Source organism: Ictidomys tridecemlineatus, chromosome 3, assembly GCF_052094955.1.
Source record: "Ictidomys tridecemlineatus isolate mIctTri1 chromosome 3, mIctTri1.hap1, whole genome shotgun sequence".
Classification (NCBI taxonomy): domain Eukaryota; kingdom Metazoa; phylum Chordata; class Mammalia; order Rodentia; family Sciuridae; genus Ictidomys; species Ictidomys tridecemlineatus.
In genome coordinates this window covers 214,412,540-214,430,520 of record NC_135479.1, presented here as the reverse complement: position 1 = coordinate 214,430,520, position 17,981 = coordinate 214,412,540, and the positions used below count along the sequence as shown (strand labels likewise).

Below are 17,981 nucleotides of genomic sequence, written 5' to 3'. Positions count from 1 at the left end.
TTAAAACAAAGATTTCGAATCAATGACCTAAATTTCCATCTTAAGAAGCTAGAAAAAATGAGCGAACCCAAAAGAAGGTAGAAATTTAAAAATTACAAAGATTAGAGTGTGGATAAATGAAATAGAGAATAGAAAATCAAAAGGGAAAATCATTAAAAGTTGTTTCAAAGATCAACACAACTCATAAATCTCTAGATACACTAACCAAGAACAAAAGAAAGAAGGCTCAAATTACTAGAATAAGGACTGAAAGAGGGGCCATTACTACTGACTTTACAGAAATGAAAGGAATTATAAGGGAATATTCTGAGTAATCACATAACCTAGATGAAATGAAAAAATCCTGTGCTAGCCAACTTTCTGTTACTGTAACAAATGCTTGAGATAAATTAACTTAAAAAGAAGAAAGGTTTATTTGGTCTATGGTTTCAGAGGTTTCAGTCTATGACCCATCAATCCTGTTGCTTTGGGCCTGTGGCAGCACAGTACATCATCCCAGGAAAGGGTGATGGAGGGGGCCCGTTTACCTCAGGGTAACTCAGAAGCAAAAAGAAAGGAAGAGGCTGGTGTCCCTCTGTCCCCTTCGAGAGCACACCTCCACTGACCTAGAACCTCCCACTAGGCCTTGGATCGTTCCCCCCACCTTCCAATAGTGCAGAGCTGGGGACCAAGTCTTGACTGAGCACATGGGCCTTCGAGAACACTCTAGATTCAAACTACAGCAAATTCTTTAAAAGAGACAAATCACCAGCACCGACTCAAGAAGTAAGAGAAAATTTTAATAGACTAATAACCAGTAACGATATTAAATTAGTGATTTTTTTTTTCAAATTATTCACAAAGAAAAACCCAGGCTGCAGTGGCTACACAGCCAGGGAAGAATTAATACCGATCCTTAACGAGCGTTTCCAAAAACAGAAGGGACACTTCCCACCGCTCTGTAAGGCCAGGTCTACCTGACGTCCAAACCCGCGAGAAAGCCACCAACCAACATTCTTCATGAATTCAGATACATAAGTTCTCTGTGAAATCCCAGCACTCCAGGTTCAGTGACATCAGGAAAGAGTCACACCCGAGTGAGCAGGATTCATGCCAAGGACGTGGGGCTGGCCCAGAGCGTGAAGATCAGCCCATGTGATGCCCTAATCAGGAGAATAGAGGGCGAAAGCAACATGTGCATCTCAGTAGATGCAGAAAAGGCATTTGACAAAGTCTAACGCCCTCTCACGATTAAAAAACTAACAAAGTAGAAAGAGAAAGGGGCTTCCTCAACCTGATGATGCACAATTACAAAACCCACAGCTGCCATCACACTGGGGTGCTTTCTGGTACTGCGGACTGAACCCAGGGATGCTTAACCTCTGAGCCCCATCCCGGCCGAGTTTTGTTTGCTTGGTTGGGTTTTGTTTTTTAATATTCTATTGAGAGTCAGGGTGTCCCTGAGTTGCTAAGTGTCTAACTACTCTGCTGAGGCCTCCCGCCTCGGCCTCCCAAGTTGCTGGGCACTACGGACGTGGCCACCGCCCGGCTGACCATCCACTTACTGGTAAAAGACTGAGTGCTTCCCCTGAGGCCAGGAATACGACGGAGATGTCCACCAGACCTCTTCTGTTGGGCATGTTAGTCACGACCACAGGCACGAGAACAGAGAAGAGGCAACCAGCTGAAAAAGTAACTTGAGTGGGGCTGGCGCTGGGGCTCAGGGGTAGAGCTCCAGCACACGCGGGGCCCTGGGTTCCATCCTCAGCACCACATAAAAATACATAGAATAAAGGTATTGTGTCCAATTTCAACTAAAAAAGAAATATATATTTTTTTAAAAAGTCAGGGCTGGGGATATAGCTCAGTTGGTAGAGAGCTTGCCTAACATTCACAAGGCCCTGGGTTCAGTCCCCAGAACCTACACACACACACACACACACACACACACACGTGTATATATAGACATACCTACATGGAATGATCTCTAGTCACATGTGACATGATCTTATATATGGAAAATCCTAAGGATCACACCCAGCAAATGTTAGGATTAACAAACCAATCCAGCAAGGTTTCAGGATGCAAGATCAATATACAAACATTTATTGTGTTTCTGCACCCTAACAATGAACAAGCAGAAAGTGAAATTAAGGCAATTCCTTTTATAATGGCATCAAAGTGAATAAAATTAAAATATGTGCAAGATTCATACACTGAAAACTAGAAAATATTGTTGAAAGACATTGGGACACCTAATTCAGTGGAAAGACACCCCACATCCGTGGGTTGGAGACTTACTACTCCCCAAGTAAATCTGCAGCTCCAGCTAAATTCCTGTCAAAATCCCAGATGCCTTTTTTTGCAGAAATTGAAGAGCTGATCCTGAAATTTATATAGAAATACAAAGGATCCAGAGGAATCTGATTAACCATGTAATCTTGAAGAATGAGCAGGAGGACTCACATTTCTTGAGTCGAAACTCACCACAAGGCTGTAGCAGTCAATATCGTCTTGTGCAGGCGTAAGGACAGACATCCAGATCAATGAGACAGATTAAGAGACCAAAAATAAGCCCTTACACTTAGGGTCAATTGGTTTTCAGAAGGTGTTCCAAGACCACTCAATTCGGAAAGAACAGTCTTCCCAACAAATTGTTCTGGGACAACTCAACTATCCACATACAAAAAAGTGAAGCGAGACTCTTATATCACACCATATAAAAAAACTTAGTATAAATCAAAGACCTAAGTGTAAGTCTGAAATCAGAAAATCTTTAGTGTTCATGACCTTGCACCAGACAGGAACTTCTTAGATATGACACAAAAAACTCAGGCAACAAATGAATAAATAGATAAATAACAACAATAGACAGGTTGGACTTTGTTAAAATTTAAAACCTTTCCAACTACTAGGGAGGCTGAGGCAGGAAGACCACTAGACCAAGGCCAACCTGGACAACTTGTTGAGATCTTGTCTCAGAATGAAATAAAAGGGGCTGGGAGGTAGCTCAGGTGTCGAACACCCCTGGGTTCAATCCCCAGGACCACACAGAATGTGCGCAATCCCTCTCCTATTTCCATGAAGTGAGGGTCCCTAGAGACAAGAAGGGTGAAGGGCCCGCAGTGCCCCAGAAGCTGTGGCCACAGACCTCAGGCAGGGCAGGGGCAGAGGGTGACAGCGGTCCTGGTGCTGCTGAACTTGGCATGGAGGCCACACGCCCCGCTTCTCTGGGCCCACAACAGGCAGAGTCCCAGAGCACAGCCACTTCCAAGTTTGGAGACGGGGAGGGGACAGCAGTGCAGGCCACAGGCACCAGGAGGAGCAGAGCTGGCCGTGGGCTTCCCTCCCGTCCTGCCAGCGCCACGAGCAACACCCAGTGGCCTGCATCAGCTGCACGGTCCGGGGGGCCTGGCCCAGCCCCTTCCTCAGGTCAGAGCAGAGCCCAAGACGCAGCACCTCCTCTGGAACCTGCTGTGCTGGTGACCTCTGCACGGAAGAGGGTGGACACCTGCGGGTGGTCATGGGGCGGCAGGCACCCTGCAGGGGACACAGCAGGGAGCAGTGGGGCCCAGGTGTCTGCAGCTGTTCCTGGAGTTGCTCTCACCCTCCCCCACGCAGCAGGGGCGAGAAAGGGGGGAGTCAAGGCCCAGGGCCGGCCTCTCAGACACCAGGGAGCGCAGGGAGACTGTGCTGAGGTCCATGTCTCCCCGATGCCCACACCCATGCTCAGCCCAGGGAGGGCGCTTGGGGACAAGGCTCAGGCAGTGGCACCTGTGTCCCCAGGCTACAGGCTTCGATTTGGACAGTGCTCTCCCCCTGTTCCCAGGAGGCCTCCAGGGCAGGACCACGGCCCAGGGCGTCTGCGTGGCTGCATCCGTCCTGCTCCTGGCACCTTGGATTTCTGCTTCAATCAGACATTTTCTCTGGGCAGGGGAAGCTCCAGGGGGACTTGCCCAGCAGGCAGGAGGCCCTGGGTTTGGTCCCAGAACTGCAGAAAAAGGGGGGAAAATCATGGGCCGTGACAGTGGATCCCAGAGCTGTGAGAAGCAGTGCAGACGGCGCCGGCTCCGGGTGGGGTAGCACACGTGTGGGGAATCTCGTCGCGGCCAGCTGCAACAACCATTCAGCCAGCACCCAGGCCTCCCGGGTCCCCCACCCTTTCAGCCACACCTCCTGCCTCCCACTCAGCCCCTGGTGGCTGCGGTGCTGGCCTCTGATTCATGGCTCCATCAGGGATGCTGCACAAAAGGAACCCTACCCATGTGGGCTTCCACCTTTCCTGGGGTTTCTGGAGACCCCTCGGCTGATGTGTGCCTCCATAATTTGCTCCTTTTCATATTCCCGTGTCTTCTGAATGGCCTGTCAGTGTCTGAGAATGCCCAGGTCACTGACCTCACACAGGAGGCAGCTTGGCTCAGCAGGCATGTGTGTTGGAGGGTGAGTGGAGCAAGTGGCCGTCTCCAGGGAGGAGAGGGGCCATTCTCACAAGGAGAGCCTTCCTGGTACGAGGGCACAGGGTGGCCCAGCAGCAAGGGGTGCAGGGGGCAGTTCTCGGCAAACTCTCAGGCATGGCTGGCTCTTGGAATCTTCCATCTGTTTCTCTGGTTCTTAATAAGGCTGCACACTCCTTGCCATCCCTTCAAACTCCTTTTCCAGCTGAATGTGCCAGAGAGGATTCTGATGTTGGCAACCAAGGACCCGGATAGGCCCCTTCCTTCTCAGAGGACATTATGGCCCTGCCAGCCTGACGCTCAGGCACATGTGACTGCAAGAACCTGCCAGGAGGCGCGGGGACAGGGAGAGACTGGGCACAGAGTTGGCCCTGCAGCAGCCATGGGCCTCAGGCTCCAACTGGGCATCCAAGCCAGCTGAGGGAGGCAGGAACCTCAGTGGGGACACCTTCCTCCGGGCTCCGTCCCTTCCTCCCCTCTCCCGACCCTGGCCAGGGCAGCTGAGCTGATCGGAGAGGGCAGCCTCGCTCCTCCCTTAAAAGAAACCCGGGGGCCTGGGGCTGGGGCTGGGGCTCAGGGGTAGAGCACTGTGCTGCGAGGCTAAGGCCTGCCACGCTGCGCTCTTGCCCACTCCTCAGAAATCTGCCTTGGCCCTGGGCCCCTGCCTGGCACCTCTCCCAGCCCCCGTGGAGTCAGTCTGTCTGGGGGCGTCAGTCCAGGCCTGAGTCCAGGCGTCAGCAGACAAGCCCTGGAGCTTCCTGGGTGGAATCGCTGCTGCAGCAAACACACAGTGGTCCAGTTTCCTGGGCCCTCCAGGGACAAGGCAAGGGACAGCCCCACTCCTAGAGGGCCTGCTGGCTTTGCGCACCCAAGGTGGCCTCGAATGCCCAGGTGTGTAACGGGTCATCTGGAGCAATGGCAGACGAGGTGGCCTAGAGTCCCGCGCATGCCCCATGGAGGCTGAGTAGCCGTGGCACTGCCATCTTCTTCCTGTGGTCCTTCCTTGAAACCCTGCCACCCCAGCCTGTCCATCCAGGTGGCAAACAGAGTGGCATCCAGTGTCAAACCCACAGCCACCTGCAACCAGAAGGCAGCAGCGGGCTGCATCTCCAGTGGACCCCGAGGGAGCCCAGCCCAGGCCAGCAGCACCCCTTACCTCCAGGGCAGCGCCTGCCGGGGCCAGCGTGCACAGACTGTCTCCTGGGCCACTCTGCCCAGAGCAGATGGGGCTCCCTCGCACTCCCTCCCCCACTCATGTGGCCTGTCCCCTGGCTGGGCCCCTGCTGACCACCCACCAAGGTCTCTGCAACAGTCCCTGGGATGAGCTCGCTGCACTGCAAGTGCCCAGGCCCTGGACTCTCCACGTGGACAGAGGCTGCTCAGGGTCCAAGGAGGGTGCGGGTCGGCAGCAGGGAGGGGCCACCAGCAGCAGCTGTGGCTCTCACAGGAGACGGTCAAGTGGTAGAGGTGACCTCCTGGGCAGAGAGGGCAGCAGGGCAGCACTGAGGGCTCAGCACCTGCCACCTTTGGACACAGCCCCAAGCACAAGTGTCCTGTGCCCCTGCAAGAGTCCCATGCCCTGCTCTGCCACCCCAGTCTGTCCCCTGGGGATGGCTGGGGGTCCTGGGGCAGCAGATACCCCAGAGCAGGCCCCTCACGACAGCCTTTGCCTCTCACCTAAGCAGGGGAGCGAGGCAGCCCCCAGGGCAGCACTGCCCAAATGCTGTCCAGAGACTGCTGGGACCTCAGGTAGAGGTGGGGGCCGCCAGCGAGGCAGGGTCCAGATGCAAGGCCCTGGCCCCCAGCCCAGCCCGGAGGAGGCCCCAGAGATGGGGGCAGGTGGCTGGAGGTGCAAGGTCAGGGATCCGGGATGGGTGTGTGAGATTCAAACGCTGGGAGGCCCAGGAGGAAGAGGCTGGCAGGATAGAGGACACGGGGTGTGCACAGGAGAGGGGCCCAGAGGGAGCCACAGGGAGGGAGCCAGGAGGCAGGTGGGAAGTGGGAGCCCCAGCAGGCGGGCGAGCCCACCGACCTGGTCCTGGCTCAGTCCTGGAGTGTTGTGGAGGCTCGGGACGATGCCTGGGGCCAGCCCTCCACTTCTGCAGCCCTCCCTCTGTCCTGCTGGGGCAGGAGGTGGAGGGGGTGCTCCTCCCAGGTAGCAGGGTGCCGGGAGGGGCTGGGAGCCACCCTCCTGCACACCAGGGCACACAGGGATCGGGCTCCATGGCGGGTTCAGGCTCCCTCTGGGTGGGCTGCGCTGATGGCCTCTGGGAACCCGGCGCCTCAGGAACCTGCTGCTGGCGCACTGCTCTGGCCACACCTGCAGAGTCACCCTGCCCACGAGCCACAGCACCCATCCCCGAGCGGACAGTCACCTCCCTGAGGTGTGGCCTCCCAGGACAGGGCCCCGCTCGTAGGGGCAGGTGGGTACCTGGTGAATGAAAGCACAGGTGGAGGCCGGGGACGACGCCTCCGCTTGCATGGGGTGTCCCTCTCCTGCGTGGCTATCTCTGAGTTGCTACTGTTTGGTGTTGGGCACAAGGCCACATGGTGACCGCAGGGCTCCAGGGCCAAGACCACGCTCCCCACTGCCAGGCAGGGCCCCCGTGGCCAGCCAGGTGGAAAGTCTTGAGGGCTCAAGGTGCACTGTGCCCACCACGTTGGTCCTGCAGGGGCAGGAGCAGAGGCACCCGGGGGTCTCGCCCTTTCCTTCTTCTTTCAGCAGCCACCGCTCAACAGCAACTGGACTCGCTTTCTAGGTTAATTGCTATTCCGAGCGCCTTCCCTGTTCTTTCCGCTTCCCGCTCCGTTGTCCCACTATTTATAGTGGACTATTTAAGAGGCACAAATTACTGTTGTAACAGCCGTTAGATTTCAAGAGACTGCTGAAGGCAATTGCTGAAGGGTTTGCTGATGGCGCCTTCTCCGGGGGGCTGGCGGAAGCTCTGCCCCCTTCCTCAGGTGACGCTGTGTTCTCCAAAAGCAGGCCCCCCCTAGACAAACTGCTCCCCAGGAAGCTGGCTCTGCCACTCCCCACACCCACGTCCCCAGAGAAAGAGGGCCTCTCCCCTGAGGGCTCCCACCAGGTCCTCCGGCTCCACGTCCAGCTCTCTAGGCGGCAGGGTGGCTTCCACTCCAGGAAGCAGAGGGAGAAAAGGTAGGAGCCGCCCGCGGCCGCTAGGGCCAGGCTCACTGCCAGTGCCTCACCGTGTCCACTTATTAAATCCTCAACCAGGAGGTAGGTCCTGCCACCCTCCACAGAGATGCAGAAACCCACACGGCCCGTGGCTTCCTGTGCTGCCCGCCAGGTCCTGAGCCCCGCACCGTGAGCTCCTCTGGGTGGGCCATCCTGGGGCTTACCTGGGCAGGGGACACGGTTTTGGCGCCATCTTCAGTGGTGGTCAGGTCTGCGTGGTTATTTAAGAGCTGAACACCATCTCAGGCTGCCGTCTGGCCCTCGTGCTGCTGTGCCTGAGGAAATGGATGGGGGACAGAGGCCTGTACCCGTGGGGTTTGCAGTGCCTTCACTACCAGAGAGGCTGAGTCAGGCTGGGCAGAGCTCTGGGGTCCCGGCCCATGGACGGAGCCGTGGCGGGGTCCCACGAGCTCTGTGGCTGGGGTTCATCCCAGAGGCAGTAGGTGAACGAGGGAGGCAGGGGGCGGGTGATGGCTGTGGCAGGGTGGGGAGAGCCTGCGAGCGGGGGTGCCCGTGGCCCACAGCCAGCCCTGCCAGCCCATCCTGTCCTTCCCTCCGCCACACCTGCATTTTCACATGGAAGCCATAGTTCCTGAGGCCGAGAGGGGGCGCTTCTCCTAACTCGGCTCGCCTGGGACCCTCAGGCGGCACAGCAGAGCCAGCATCTGGCGCAGGCTGCTGCACGCAGCAGGGGCTGTGCTGGGGACTGCAGCCCCCACCCCAGACAATCCTGCTGGATTGTCTGCTGGACAATCCAGCAGAGTCGCGAGAAGCCCCAGGGCCTCCTGCCCACAGCCTCCAACACAGCCTGCCAGCTCTCAGGTCCTGGAGAACGGGGGCTCTGGGTACAAGGGAGCCCTGGACAGCCATGTGGTATTTGCACTTTCCTGAAGGTCCCCAAGCACCACAGTGGGAAACGTGAAGGAGCTGAGCGGAGCAAGCTGAGCGCATCACGATGGTGGGCGGACCCACTGGGCCCACAAGGGCACATGCCACCCCCTAGGGGCTGTAGCATCCCAATTTAGAGACTAGGAAGATGGAGGGCCCTGGCCATTCCAGAAAGCCAACCCTCATCCACGTCAGAGAAATCTCCCACCTGCCCCAGGGCCTGTCAGGAGGACCAGCTCTGGGGAGAGCTGCTGACCAAGGGAGAGGGCCTGTCTGGAAGACAGCCATGGCCCCTCTGCCTGACCCAGCAGAGCCCACTTCCCACACGACGCCCCCCCGACCTGGATGGTGGCAAGGATGCTGGCTCCTTCCGGGTCCTCAGACTGCAGCAGCCGGGGATGCAAGATGGCAGACCCCCTTCTCCTGGAATGCCTGCTTCCTGGCTCAGGACGCCCGTGGGAGGGAGGACCACACCTCCAGCGAGGGGCAGTGTCACAGGCCATAGTACCAACTTCAGGGTGCCTAGGATGGTGTGAGCCAGTGCTGGGGAACTTGCCGTGTCCTCCCACCTCTGGCCTTTGTGAAGTGGCCCTGTGTGGGTGACCACTGCTGGCCAGGTGGACGCCTGCCCGATGTAGTGGTCTCTGATGAGCTGGTGTGTCTGGAGCAGGCATGTTCTCCGAGAAGGTGTGTTTCCCTCAAAGAGCCTGCTGGGAAAACACAGGCAGGGCATCTCCTGGGGCCAGTTGGCTGGGAGAGTTTTCTAAGACGCAGATGATGTAAAAACACACAAGCAAGTTGGTGGTTCCCAGACAGCCGACAGCATCCCCATGCGACACAGCCACCCATCCTGGGCACAGACCTGAAGTGCGAGCAGGGACCCAAACAAGAAGTGGAAGGAAAGCGCTGCTTCTAGATAAACAGGAACCGGTCAACAGATTCACTGACCCTCTCTAATGGACTCCCTCCTCCCAGGAATGCTTGGCTTTTCAAACAGCCCATTTCTAAAATCCTAAAAGCCAACACAGAGGGGAAACTGTGAAAATCGTGTTTCCTAAAACGACTTTTTTTTTTTTTTTTTTTTGGTACTGGGGATTGAAACCAGGGGCACTTAACCACTGAGCCACACCCCCAGCCCTTTTTAATTTAGAGACAGTGTCCAAGAGTTGCTAAGCGCCCACTAAGTTGCGGAGGCTCGCTTTGAATTTGTGATCCTCCAACCTCAGCCTCCCGAGCCACTGGGATTACGGGCATGTGCCACTGTGACCGGCCTAATACTTGTGCTTTTGCTTTTCTTTTGCATTTCCCCCCAGTACAGAAGACTGAACCCAGGGGTGCTCTGTCACTGAGCCACATCCCCAGGGCTTTTTATTTTGAGATGTTTTCCCTAAATTTCCCAGGCTGGCCTTGAACTTGACCTCCTGCCTCCTGAGTCACTGGGATTATAGGCCTGCTCCACCACATCCAGCTTTTCTGTAGAAAAATATGTCACATTCCAAACATAGATAAAAAGAATCACACAGGGCTGGGGCTGTAGCTCAGCAGTAGAGCCCTTGCCTCGCATGCATGAAGCATCCAGTTCAGCATCATATAAAAATAAATAAATAAATAAAGATGTGTCCATCTATAACTAAAAAAAAACAGAAGAAAAAAAGAATCATACAGTAACCCACCAGGTACCACCACCAACTTCAACTTGGAAACACGTGGGTGCTTCAAACTTCTCCTGCCTCTCAACGACCTCAAGGTCAGGAAGGTGACTGGCCTTCTGCTTTGTGGCCAGTGCTCCACCACTGAGCTAGTACCAGCACACAGACACCTCTGTGACACACAGCCACAGTCACCAAACCCCAGGCCCCCGCTGAAACACCGCTCTTCCCCAACCCACAACGGTTCAGGCCTCCTCCTTCCCAGAGGAGCTCTGTGCAGTCCGAGAGAGTGCCCAGCCGCTGCGGAGGAGCTGCCCCTGGGGACATATGTGCAGGCACAAGGCCCAGGAGCAGCTTGTTCCGCACCTTCGTCCACAGAAATGCCCTGGTCTGAGCAGGACTTTCCCCAGAGGGATTTTCTCAAGAGGAAACCCAGCAGTATCCTCTCAGCTGCTAGCCACCCCGGAGCGCCCGCCTGCTGTCCTCTCCGCGCAGCTCTTCCTGTCCCGGGAGGAAGGGGCAGGTCAACCCAGGAAGTCGTTGGCGCAGAGGAAGACAGCCAGGCCAGGAGGGCATCCACCTGCAGCAGGAGTCTGGCCCTAGGAAAAGGTGCAGCCTCCTGCCTCGCTGCCACCTGGTGGAGCCTGGAGAAGACAGGCCACCGCCACCTCCCCGAGGCCTCATGTCCTGCTCCCTGAGGTGCCTGGCATCAGAGCGCAGCAGGCCCTTGGGTGTGGCCTCCTCCTGTGACCAGCCTTGTGGGACCAGGGCCACATGTAGCCCAAGCACACCAGTCAGTGGCGGGACGGTGGCTGGGTGCAGAGTCGCTCCCCAGTGGGTGAGCCCGGCAGCTGTGGGCTTGGAAGGGGCGCAGGCCTGCAGTGCTGTGACCTCACATGGGGCCAGCAGCCGGAGTCAGGGTTTTTACGCTAAATTATGATAATGCCCAACTCCCCAAATCCCGGCACATCTTTAATTTGTATCAAGACAGAATTTAATAATTAACTTATAAGACTTAAAAAAGCCAATGCCTGTGTCCAGCCCAGACTAGACCTGGAGGCAGGAGACACACAGGCACCGCGGGAACCATGCCCTTGACCCTGTGACTTCCAGCCCCAGGCAGGGAGATGAGCAGAAACGCAGCCCCTGGCAGAGCAGGGCGGAGGTCATGTTCAGCAAGGCAGGACTCGGGCTGGTGCAGAGCCAGGAGCACTGGGAGAAAAGCTTCTGCCCCGGGAAGCCCATTCCCTGGAGACCACAAGGAGCCCCCAGAGGGACTGGAGACGCCCCAGCAGCCTATTCTCCAGAACCCACTTCAGGGCCAGGGGCACCCCCAGAGGCAGATGCTGGCACGGTGCCTGTGCAGGCCCCAGGCAGGAGGGGACACAGCCCGAGTGAGCAGGGGCGTGGTAACATCCTGGGGCGGGGCCAGAGAAACTGGACCCACTTCCCCAGAGCCCAGCCAGGTGCCTGCTCTCCTTGCCCCCAGTGAGGCAGACTCCATGTCAACACAGGGCTCTGTGGGCATGTCCATGTGGGGATGTCTCCGGGGGTGAAGTGACACCATTGGGAGATGCCTTGGAGAGGTGTCCCTGTGGGGGATGCCACCATAGAGACACGACACAGGAGGATGGGCTACTTCACAGACAGAATTAACTGAGGTTCTTCACTTGTGTTCCCTAAGGTCATAGGTTAGTAGACGCTATCGCGCGCGAGAGAGATGGCAGGTAGGTGTGGGCAGGAGGGCAACGCCTGGATAGAGACAAGTGGCAGGCAGGTGGGTGGGTGCATGGAAGAGACACCAGGAGGCAGGAGGGCAGGTGGGTGAGTAGTGTGTGTGCGGGTGACAGGTGTCAATGGGTAGGTGTGCGCAAACACCCACATGGGTGCAGAGCTGTCTGCACAGTGAACTCCAGGGGATGCAGGGCGCCCGTCAAAGAGAGATGCCAGCTAACAGCTCGGTGGCCACCATATGGCACTTGAGGGACATCTCAAAACCCCTAATGGCAGCAGCTGTGGGAGAGATGGGCACAGCTGTCACTGCTTCTTCCCGCCAGGTCCAGTTCAGAAGGCAACCAGCCTGTCTTCAGCAACGCCTTTCAGAACCAATTCCAAGCCAGTGCCCCTGGGTTCTCTGGTGACCTTTCTCTCCCCAGTAGAAAAGCCCACTGGGGAAGCATGCCCATGGGACCTCCACCAGGGGTCCTCAGTGGGGGCCGGTGCACATGGACCCCACTCTGGGCCCTTTCTCTTGTGGGGCCACATAACAGTGGCAGGGCCTCCTTCTCATCCAACCTGCCAGGGCCGTGGCCGGGGTCTGGACTGTGGGTCCCAACTCTTGTCTGGTTCTCATCTTGGGACCTTCTAAGCCAGCAGGGAGGGACAGTCCCCTCTTGCCAGACTGTGTCCATGAAGCAGTATAAGCAAAGGTGGGGGCTTCCAAGAACTGGTCAGTGTTCCAGTCCCACTACCTGTAGGACTGTCCTAACTCCACTCACCATCCTACAGCTGGGGGTGGGCTCAAGTCCACCCTGGCTGGGCCGCTCTCCAGGATGTGCCCCAGCACCCAGGGCTCTTCAGTTCCTGCCCACTGCCCCATGCCCACCTCACCAGCGCCTAACCTCACTGGGAATCAGAAGCCTCAGCCTCCCAACAGGAGGCTAAAATGGGGGAGTGGCCGTCACAACTGCCACTGTGGAAGAAGGGTGCAGAGACCGTCCTAGCCAAGGCAACGGCTTGTGAGCCAAAACTGTCATTCTCCACCTGCTCAGAACCAGCCGTGGAATGGAGTCACTTTGGTGGCCTGGACTGTCCTGAGCCGCCCTTTGCAGCTTCCAGTTATCAGGCTGCAGCTGGGCTCCTTGTCTATTTGCACCGACACGTACTGGAGGGACGCGGTGTCCCGAGATGGCCCTGCTAGCCTTATAGCCCTGGAGCTACTGCTCAGCCTCCCAGAATGTCACATCTGAACAGTGTGGCAGCGCAACGGCGTGCTTGCTCCTTGAAGTTCGCGAGTCCCTGAGCCACAGAATGTCCTCACCATTTAGTTGCTCAAGGAAGCCTAAGTGAACTTCCCAGCCCTGTGACCTATGACCCAGCTCTGTCTCGGCAGGACCTTCTGCAGCAGGGCCCTCCCAGGCTTTCTGCCCCGTCTGCTGGAGGACAAGTGGGCATGGCACTGGAGGTTCTTTCTGAGGTGATACATTGCTCCAAGATGGGCTGCAGAGGCCGAGTGCTGGGCTGAATTACAAGCTCAACATTTTTTAAGATGGGGAACCAGTCTTAAAAGGACCACAGATAACCATAGCGGCTTGGGAGGCTGAGGCAGGAGGATTCACATCTCTAAATAAAGCATAGAAAGGGCTGGGATGTGACTCAGTGGTTAAGCACTTCTGGGCTCTATCCCCACATGGGAATGAGAATGGGGCCCTGGCAGGCCCTCACCACACCCACCACGAAGCACCTCTACCCACCAGCTGCACTTGTAGGACAGTCCCCACAGTGACCCTCTGGTGTGTGCACCCTGTAGCTGGGCCCCTGCTACTTGTGCATGCAGACAGGTGTGCAAGCTGCCCAGGACAAAGGAACTGTGGGAAATGCTGTTTCCCTAATGGCCAAGGTCACTGAGACTAGAGGCAACTGGTTTCTGATTAGGGGGTTCACCACGAGCTGTTTCTTACATTTCTTATGGGCTTCAAATGCTGTGGGGAGCCCTGACCCAGCAGAGGCACAGGGCCAGAGAGTTCCAGGAGACCTGACAGCCAGGTACCCCCACCCTGCCCACACACTTGTGTACAGGTCCGCAGACAGGGCCAAGGGGAGCAGGCTGTGCTGGGGGGTTCTCAGCCACCAGCCTGGGTGAGGAGGGTCTTCACATGGACACCAGAGCCCACGGGGATTACTGGGTTCATGCAGTGGCGCAACACACACAGGAGTCAAAAGGGGCAAGTGGGGTGGCTACCAAGTGGGGTGAGGGAACCGTAAAGCCAGAGGCAGGGCAACCTTGGCTCCAGAACACCTACAAGTAAGGGAGTCGGCGGGAGAGCACAAAAGAACAGAGAAACCCTGGGTGTCAGCCAGGCACCCTCCCGGAGCAGGGAGATGGGCAGGTGCCAGGTGTAGATGCAATGGTTCACTTCACGTGCCGCCAGGCCCTGGCACCCAGGCTCTGCTCGGACGCCCAGTCTTGCCTGTGGAAGGGCTTCTGGATGAGGTGAACACTGAATTGAGCAGATTCTTGGCAGAAGACCCACCATGCTGTGGGGCTCTCAGGCAACCACTTGATGGCCTTTAGTTTAAGAACAACAAAAAACCCCGTCCCTGAGCAAGTGGGCACACTGCCTCTAGCCCCAGCAGTCGGCTCCCCCGACACCTGCCCTGCAGAGTTCATCCTGCAGCCCACAACCAAGCAGGCCAAGTCTTAAACACCTCTCCCCTACATTAAGGCACCCCTCCACCCATGGGGTAGGAGGCGACAGATGGCTTTGCCCTCCAACTTGCTTCCCAGCCGACCCCAGCCCCGGGAACCCACTGGGCAGGACAGAAGGGGGCTGAGTGCCCAAGTGGGGACACGTGTGGCATCCCAGGGCTCCTGCCACAGCTGTGGTCTGCAGGCCCACCAGAATGCCAGGAGCCAGATTTTCCTGCCGTGGATATGCCAATCAACAAGGAGCTGCATGAAACCCCAGCTCCCGGTGAGGCTGGCGAGTACTGGGGCAGAGTCTCAGAGCCCTGTCCAGCTGGGCACTGCCAACACTCTGGCAGCTCTCACCAGGTTCTGAAAACTGGTAGACATTGTTTCCCACAAAAATGGATATAAAATGCAAACAGTGCTCAGGAGCCCCACCTGCTGCTTCAGTGTCTACCCTGATGCCCCAGAAGGAGCAGAGCTGTGGAAAGGACTGTACAGCGTTTTATTTCATGGACCCCAGTAGTGCAGGCCAGGCTGAGACAGCGCTCAGAGTCCCCAAAGTCTGAACTCTGGCTCAAGGCCATCACACACAGGTGCATCTTCTGAGGCTGGCACAAAATGAAGGGCCCCCACTCTCCCCACCCCCTGCTTCTCCCCTTACAGAAGTTCAGGAGTCGTAGGCACTCAGAGGCCATGGCAACGGGCCAGGCTCCTGCCCCTCAGCCACCTCAGCTGCAGACAAGGAAAGCCACAGCAAGCTCGGCGGCCACCCATCCTGGCCTGGCCACGTCATTCCCTGCTCTTCAACGACGGACTCTTCTTCCTCCCTGCCTCGGCTTCCTCCTCCTGTGGACCCCGCTCTGGCCACCAGACTCTGCACGTGCAACGTTGGGGCTGACCCTCTTCTGGCTCCTCTTCCTCTCAGTCCCTGAGCCCAGGTCTGGACTAGAGGCCTCCTCCTCGCCTTCCCCTGCTGAAACAGGGAGCACACTTCTTCCAAAACAAATCCCCTGCGGGCACAGCATCCACAGCCCACCAGGGGACCCGCATCAGCACAGTCACCTGTGCTCGTGACAGGGAGGGCCAAGCTTAGAGACACATCTCCAGAAAAACCAGTTGTCAAGAGGACGGATCAGGAGGCCCAGTCATGGAGCAAGGTGTGGAGGGGGTGGGACTGGCTCAGTGCAGGGAGGGGAGGTCGACCCTGGCTCAGGGCCGAGCTGCCAAGCCCTGAGTTTGATTCAAGTTGCACACCTGTGCATTCGGCTCAGGTGCTGGGGCCCAGCTGAGGGCAGGCTGCTGGGAAGTCACTGCCCAGGTGGGGACCACACGGAAGGGGCTCAACAGCAGTGGGCGGCCCAGGCCAGGTCAATTCAGATGGCGGGGAGGGTTCTTCAGCTCCCTGCAGCGCCATATCTGGCACAGGGCATTGCCCGCCCCAGGGCAAGCAGGCACTCAAGCCTACCACAGGGCACAGATGCAGGTCGGTCCTTAGCATAGGTGCCCTGTCCAGCACAATCCTGTGGCCATCAGGGAGGGACAGGGAGGAAAATGATTCTGACAAGGTCAAGAGCTGTGAAGCTCAAGGACTGCCAGAGGACATGGAAGAGGCGGGGCACATGGGAAAAAAGGATGTAGGCGGCCCAGAGAAAGGCACCATGGTGTGGACAGGGCAGTTCCCATGGCCAGTGTGCTTCAGGCAAGGAAGTGGGATGGTGGAGAGTAGTCCCAGGATCAAGCCCTGAGACCACAACCATGCAGGGCGTCCCAGAACTCGAAGCCAGCGGGCACTTGTGTCTGAAGAAGAGACTTAGGGAAACACATCAGAGGTGACCAGGGGAAAGGGACAGGGCAGCAGGTGAACCACTTGGACGTCAATAGTCACCTCCAGTCCTCCTTCTCTTGTTCTTTGACCTTGACTTCAATGAGCGCCTCCTCATCTTGCGCTCCCGCCTCCCTTCGAGCAGATGCCTGTAGGTTTTTTCCGGGATGTCGTCCTCGGGAAAGGTGCCTGAGGATCCGGGTAAGTTAGGAGGCTGAGAGTGGCTTGAAATGTGCTGCACATACCTGCCCGCGCTGCACTTAAGACAGGCCTGTTCTACTGCCAGGCATGAGGTACTGAGCAACAAGCCCACAGCTGAGATGGACAGTGTGAAGCCTGACCCGTCCCCGCCCAGAACAGCAGCACCTGGGAAGCCCTTCTCAGATCACATCGAGGCCGGTCTACTTCTCAAATAAGCAGTACCGTGGAGGGGCACAAGGGTCCCTTCTGTACCAGTGTGGGTGCTGCGCCCTGCACAGGCCCACCTAGCGTGTGTGTGACTCATGCCCTTCACTGCATGAACTTCACTAAAACTGCTGACCTTCAGCTCCTGATGCCATCAGGGAAAGGCCACCACGTGGACAGAGGATGGACTGACAGGCAAATAAGTGATGAACAGGACAGTCAACACTGCTGTCAGAACCCAGGGGCGGGCACGCAAGCACCCAGATAAAATACTTCAACTGGCTGCATTTTGAAATCCTGCATAACCCTCCCAAGGAGCGGCCTGTTGGGTCACCTACACCACATGCTGCAGAGTGGAGAAGCTCCCTGCCCAAGTGGCAACACCTCCATCAGCCACTCCAAAGCCCTGGACCAGCACCGTGTCTCACAGCCACCAGGGGCCGAGGATCACTAAGCACTAGAGAACAAGGGCTGCAGAAACCCTCAGCCTGCCGCCCTGCCCCACCCCGCAAGCCGTGAGGGAGCACGGAGAACCACCACAGGGCCATAGGGATGAAGGCCTCCAAGATGGGGTCACATGGAGCCAATCCAATCCTCACCTCCAGCCAGGTCCTGCAGCCTGCAAGAGCAAGACAGACTCTGTCACACACAGCCTTGGTTCTGCCAAAGCTGCGTCCTAGGGACACACCCAGAGTTGCTGAGGGGCCCAAGACACCTGCCCTTGGTGAGACACCTGTCTACGGGAGCTCTGAAGTCCTCTGCCTGGCTGAGTGGCTTCAGGGACAGTGCAGGGGGCACAATGTCAGCAGAGGCAGTGGGGCTAAGACAGGCAGCTCCAGGGCTGGAGAAGGACAGGCCAGGTGCCCTGAAAGACACTCACTTCCGGATCACTTTGTAGAGGCGCTTCCTGTTCTGAGAAGGAGTGCTCTGCCGACTGGCCACTTCAAACAGCCTGTTAGCAACGGCCTCGTAGTCAAACTGTTCCAAAAAGGGAGGCCAGGTCAGTCACCTTCCCAAGCAGACCTCAGTCCAGCACGTGGACCCTGCAATCCACTGGCCCACACCAGCACAGGCTCAGGGTCTCCGTACCTCCAGAGTGACACTGCCCAGCACATTTAGAGGGCTACAAAGCTAGCCCCACTCACAACCTTAAATTCCCAGCAGCCACAACCAGATG

General features: G+C 57.2%; 1 protein-coding gene across 3 annotated transcripts in view; it reads right to left on the bottom strand.

The window, feature by feature from the left end:
- Positions 1 to 2,062: 2,062 nt before the first annotated feature.
- Rrp1 (ribosomal RNA processing 1) overlaps positions 2,063 to 17,981 on the bottom strand; it is a 26,288-nt gene continuing 10,369 nt past the window's right edge. For 2 of the 3 annotated variants that reach the window (XM_013357826.4, XM_005323444.5), the window contains exons 10-13: positions 17,685 to 17,782; positions 17,404 to 17,423; positions 16,463 to 16,588; positions 15,066 to 15,550 (exon numbers count right to left, since the gene is read on the bottom strand). In XM_013357826.4, coding sequence (XP_013213280.2) covers positions 15,381 to 15,550; positions 16,463 to 16,588; positions 17,404 to 17,423; positions 17,685 to 17,782 — 414 coding nt within the window. In that variant the 3' untranslated portion in view covers positions 15,066 to 15,380. Of the gene's footprint in view, positions 5,909 to 6,110; positions 7,100 to 7,793; positions 9,227 to 9,469; positions 9,530 to 15,065; positions 15,551 to 16,462; positions 16,589 to 17,403; positions 17,424 to 17,684; positions 17,783 to 17,981 lie in introns of those variants that run through there. The other variant, XR_013437106.1, reaches the window with a different exon arrangement.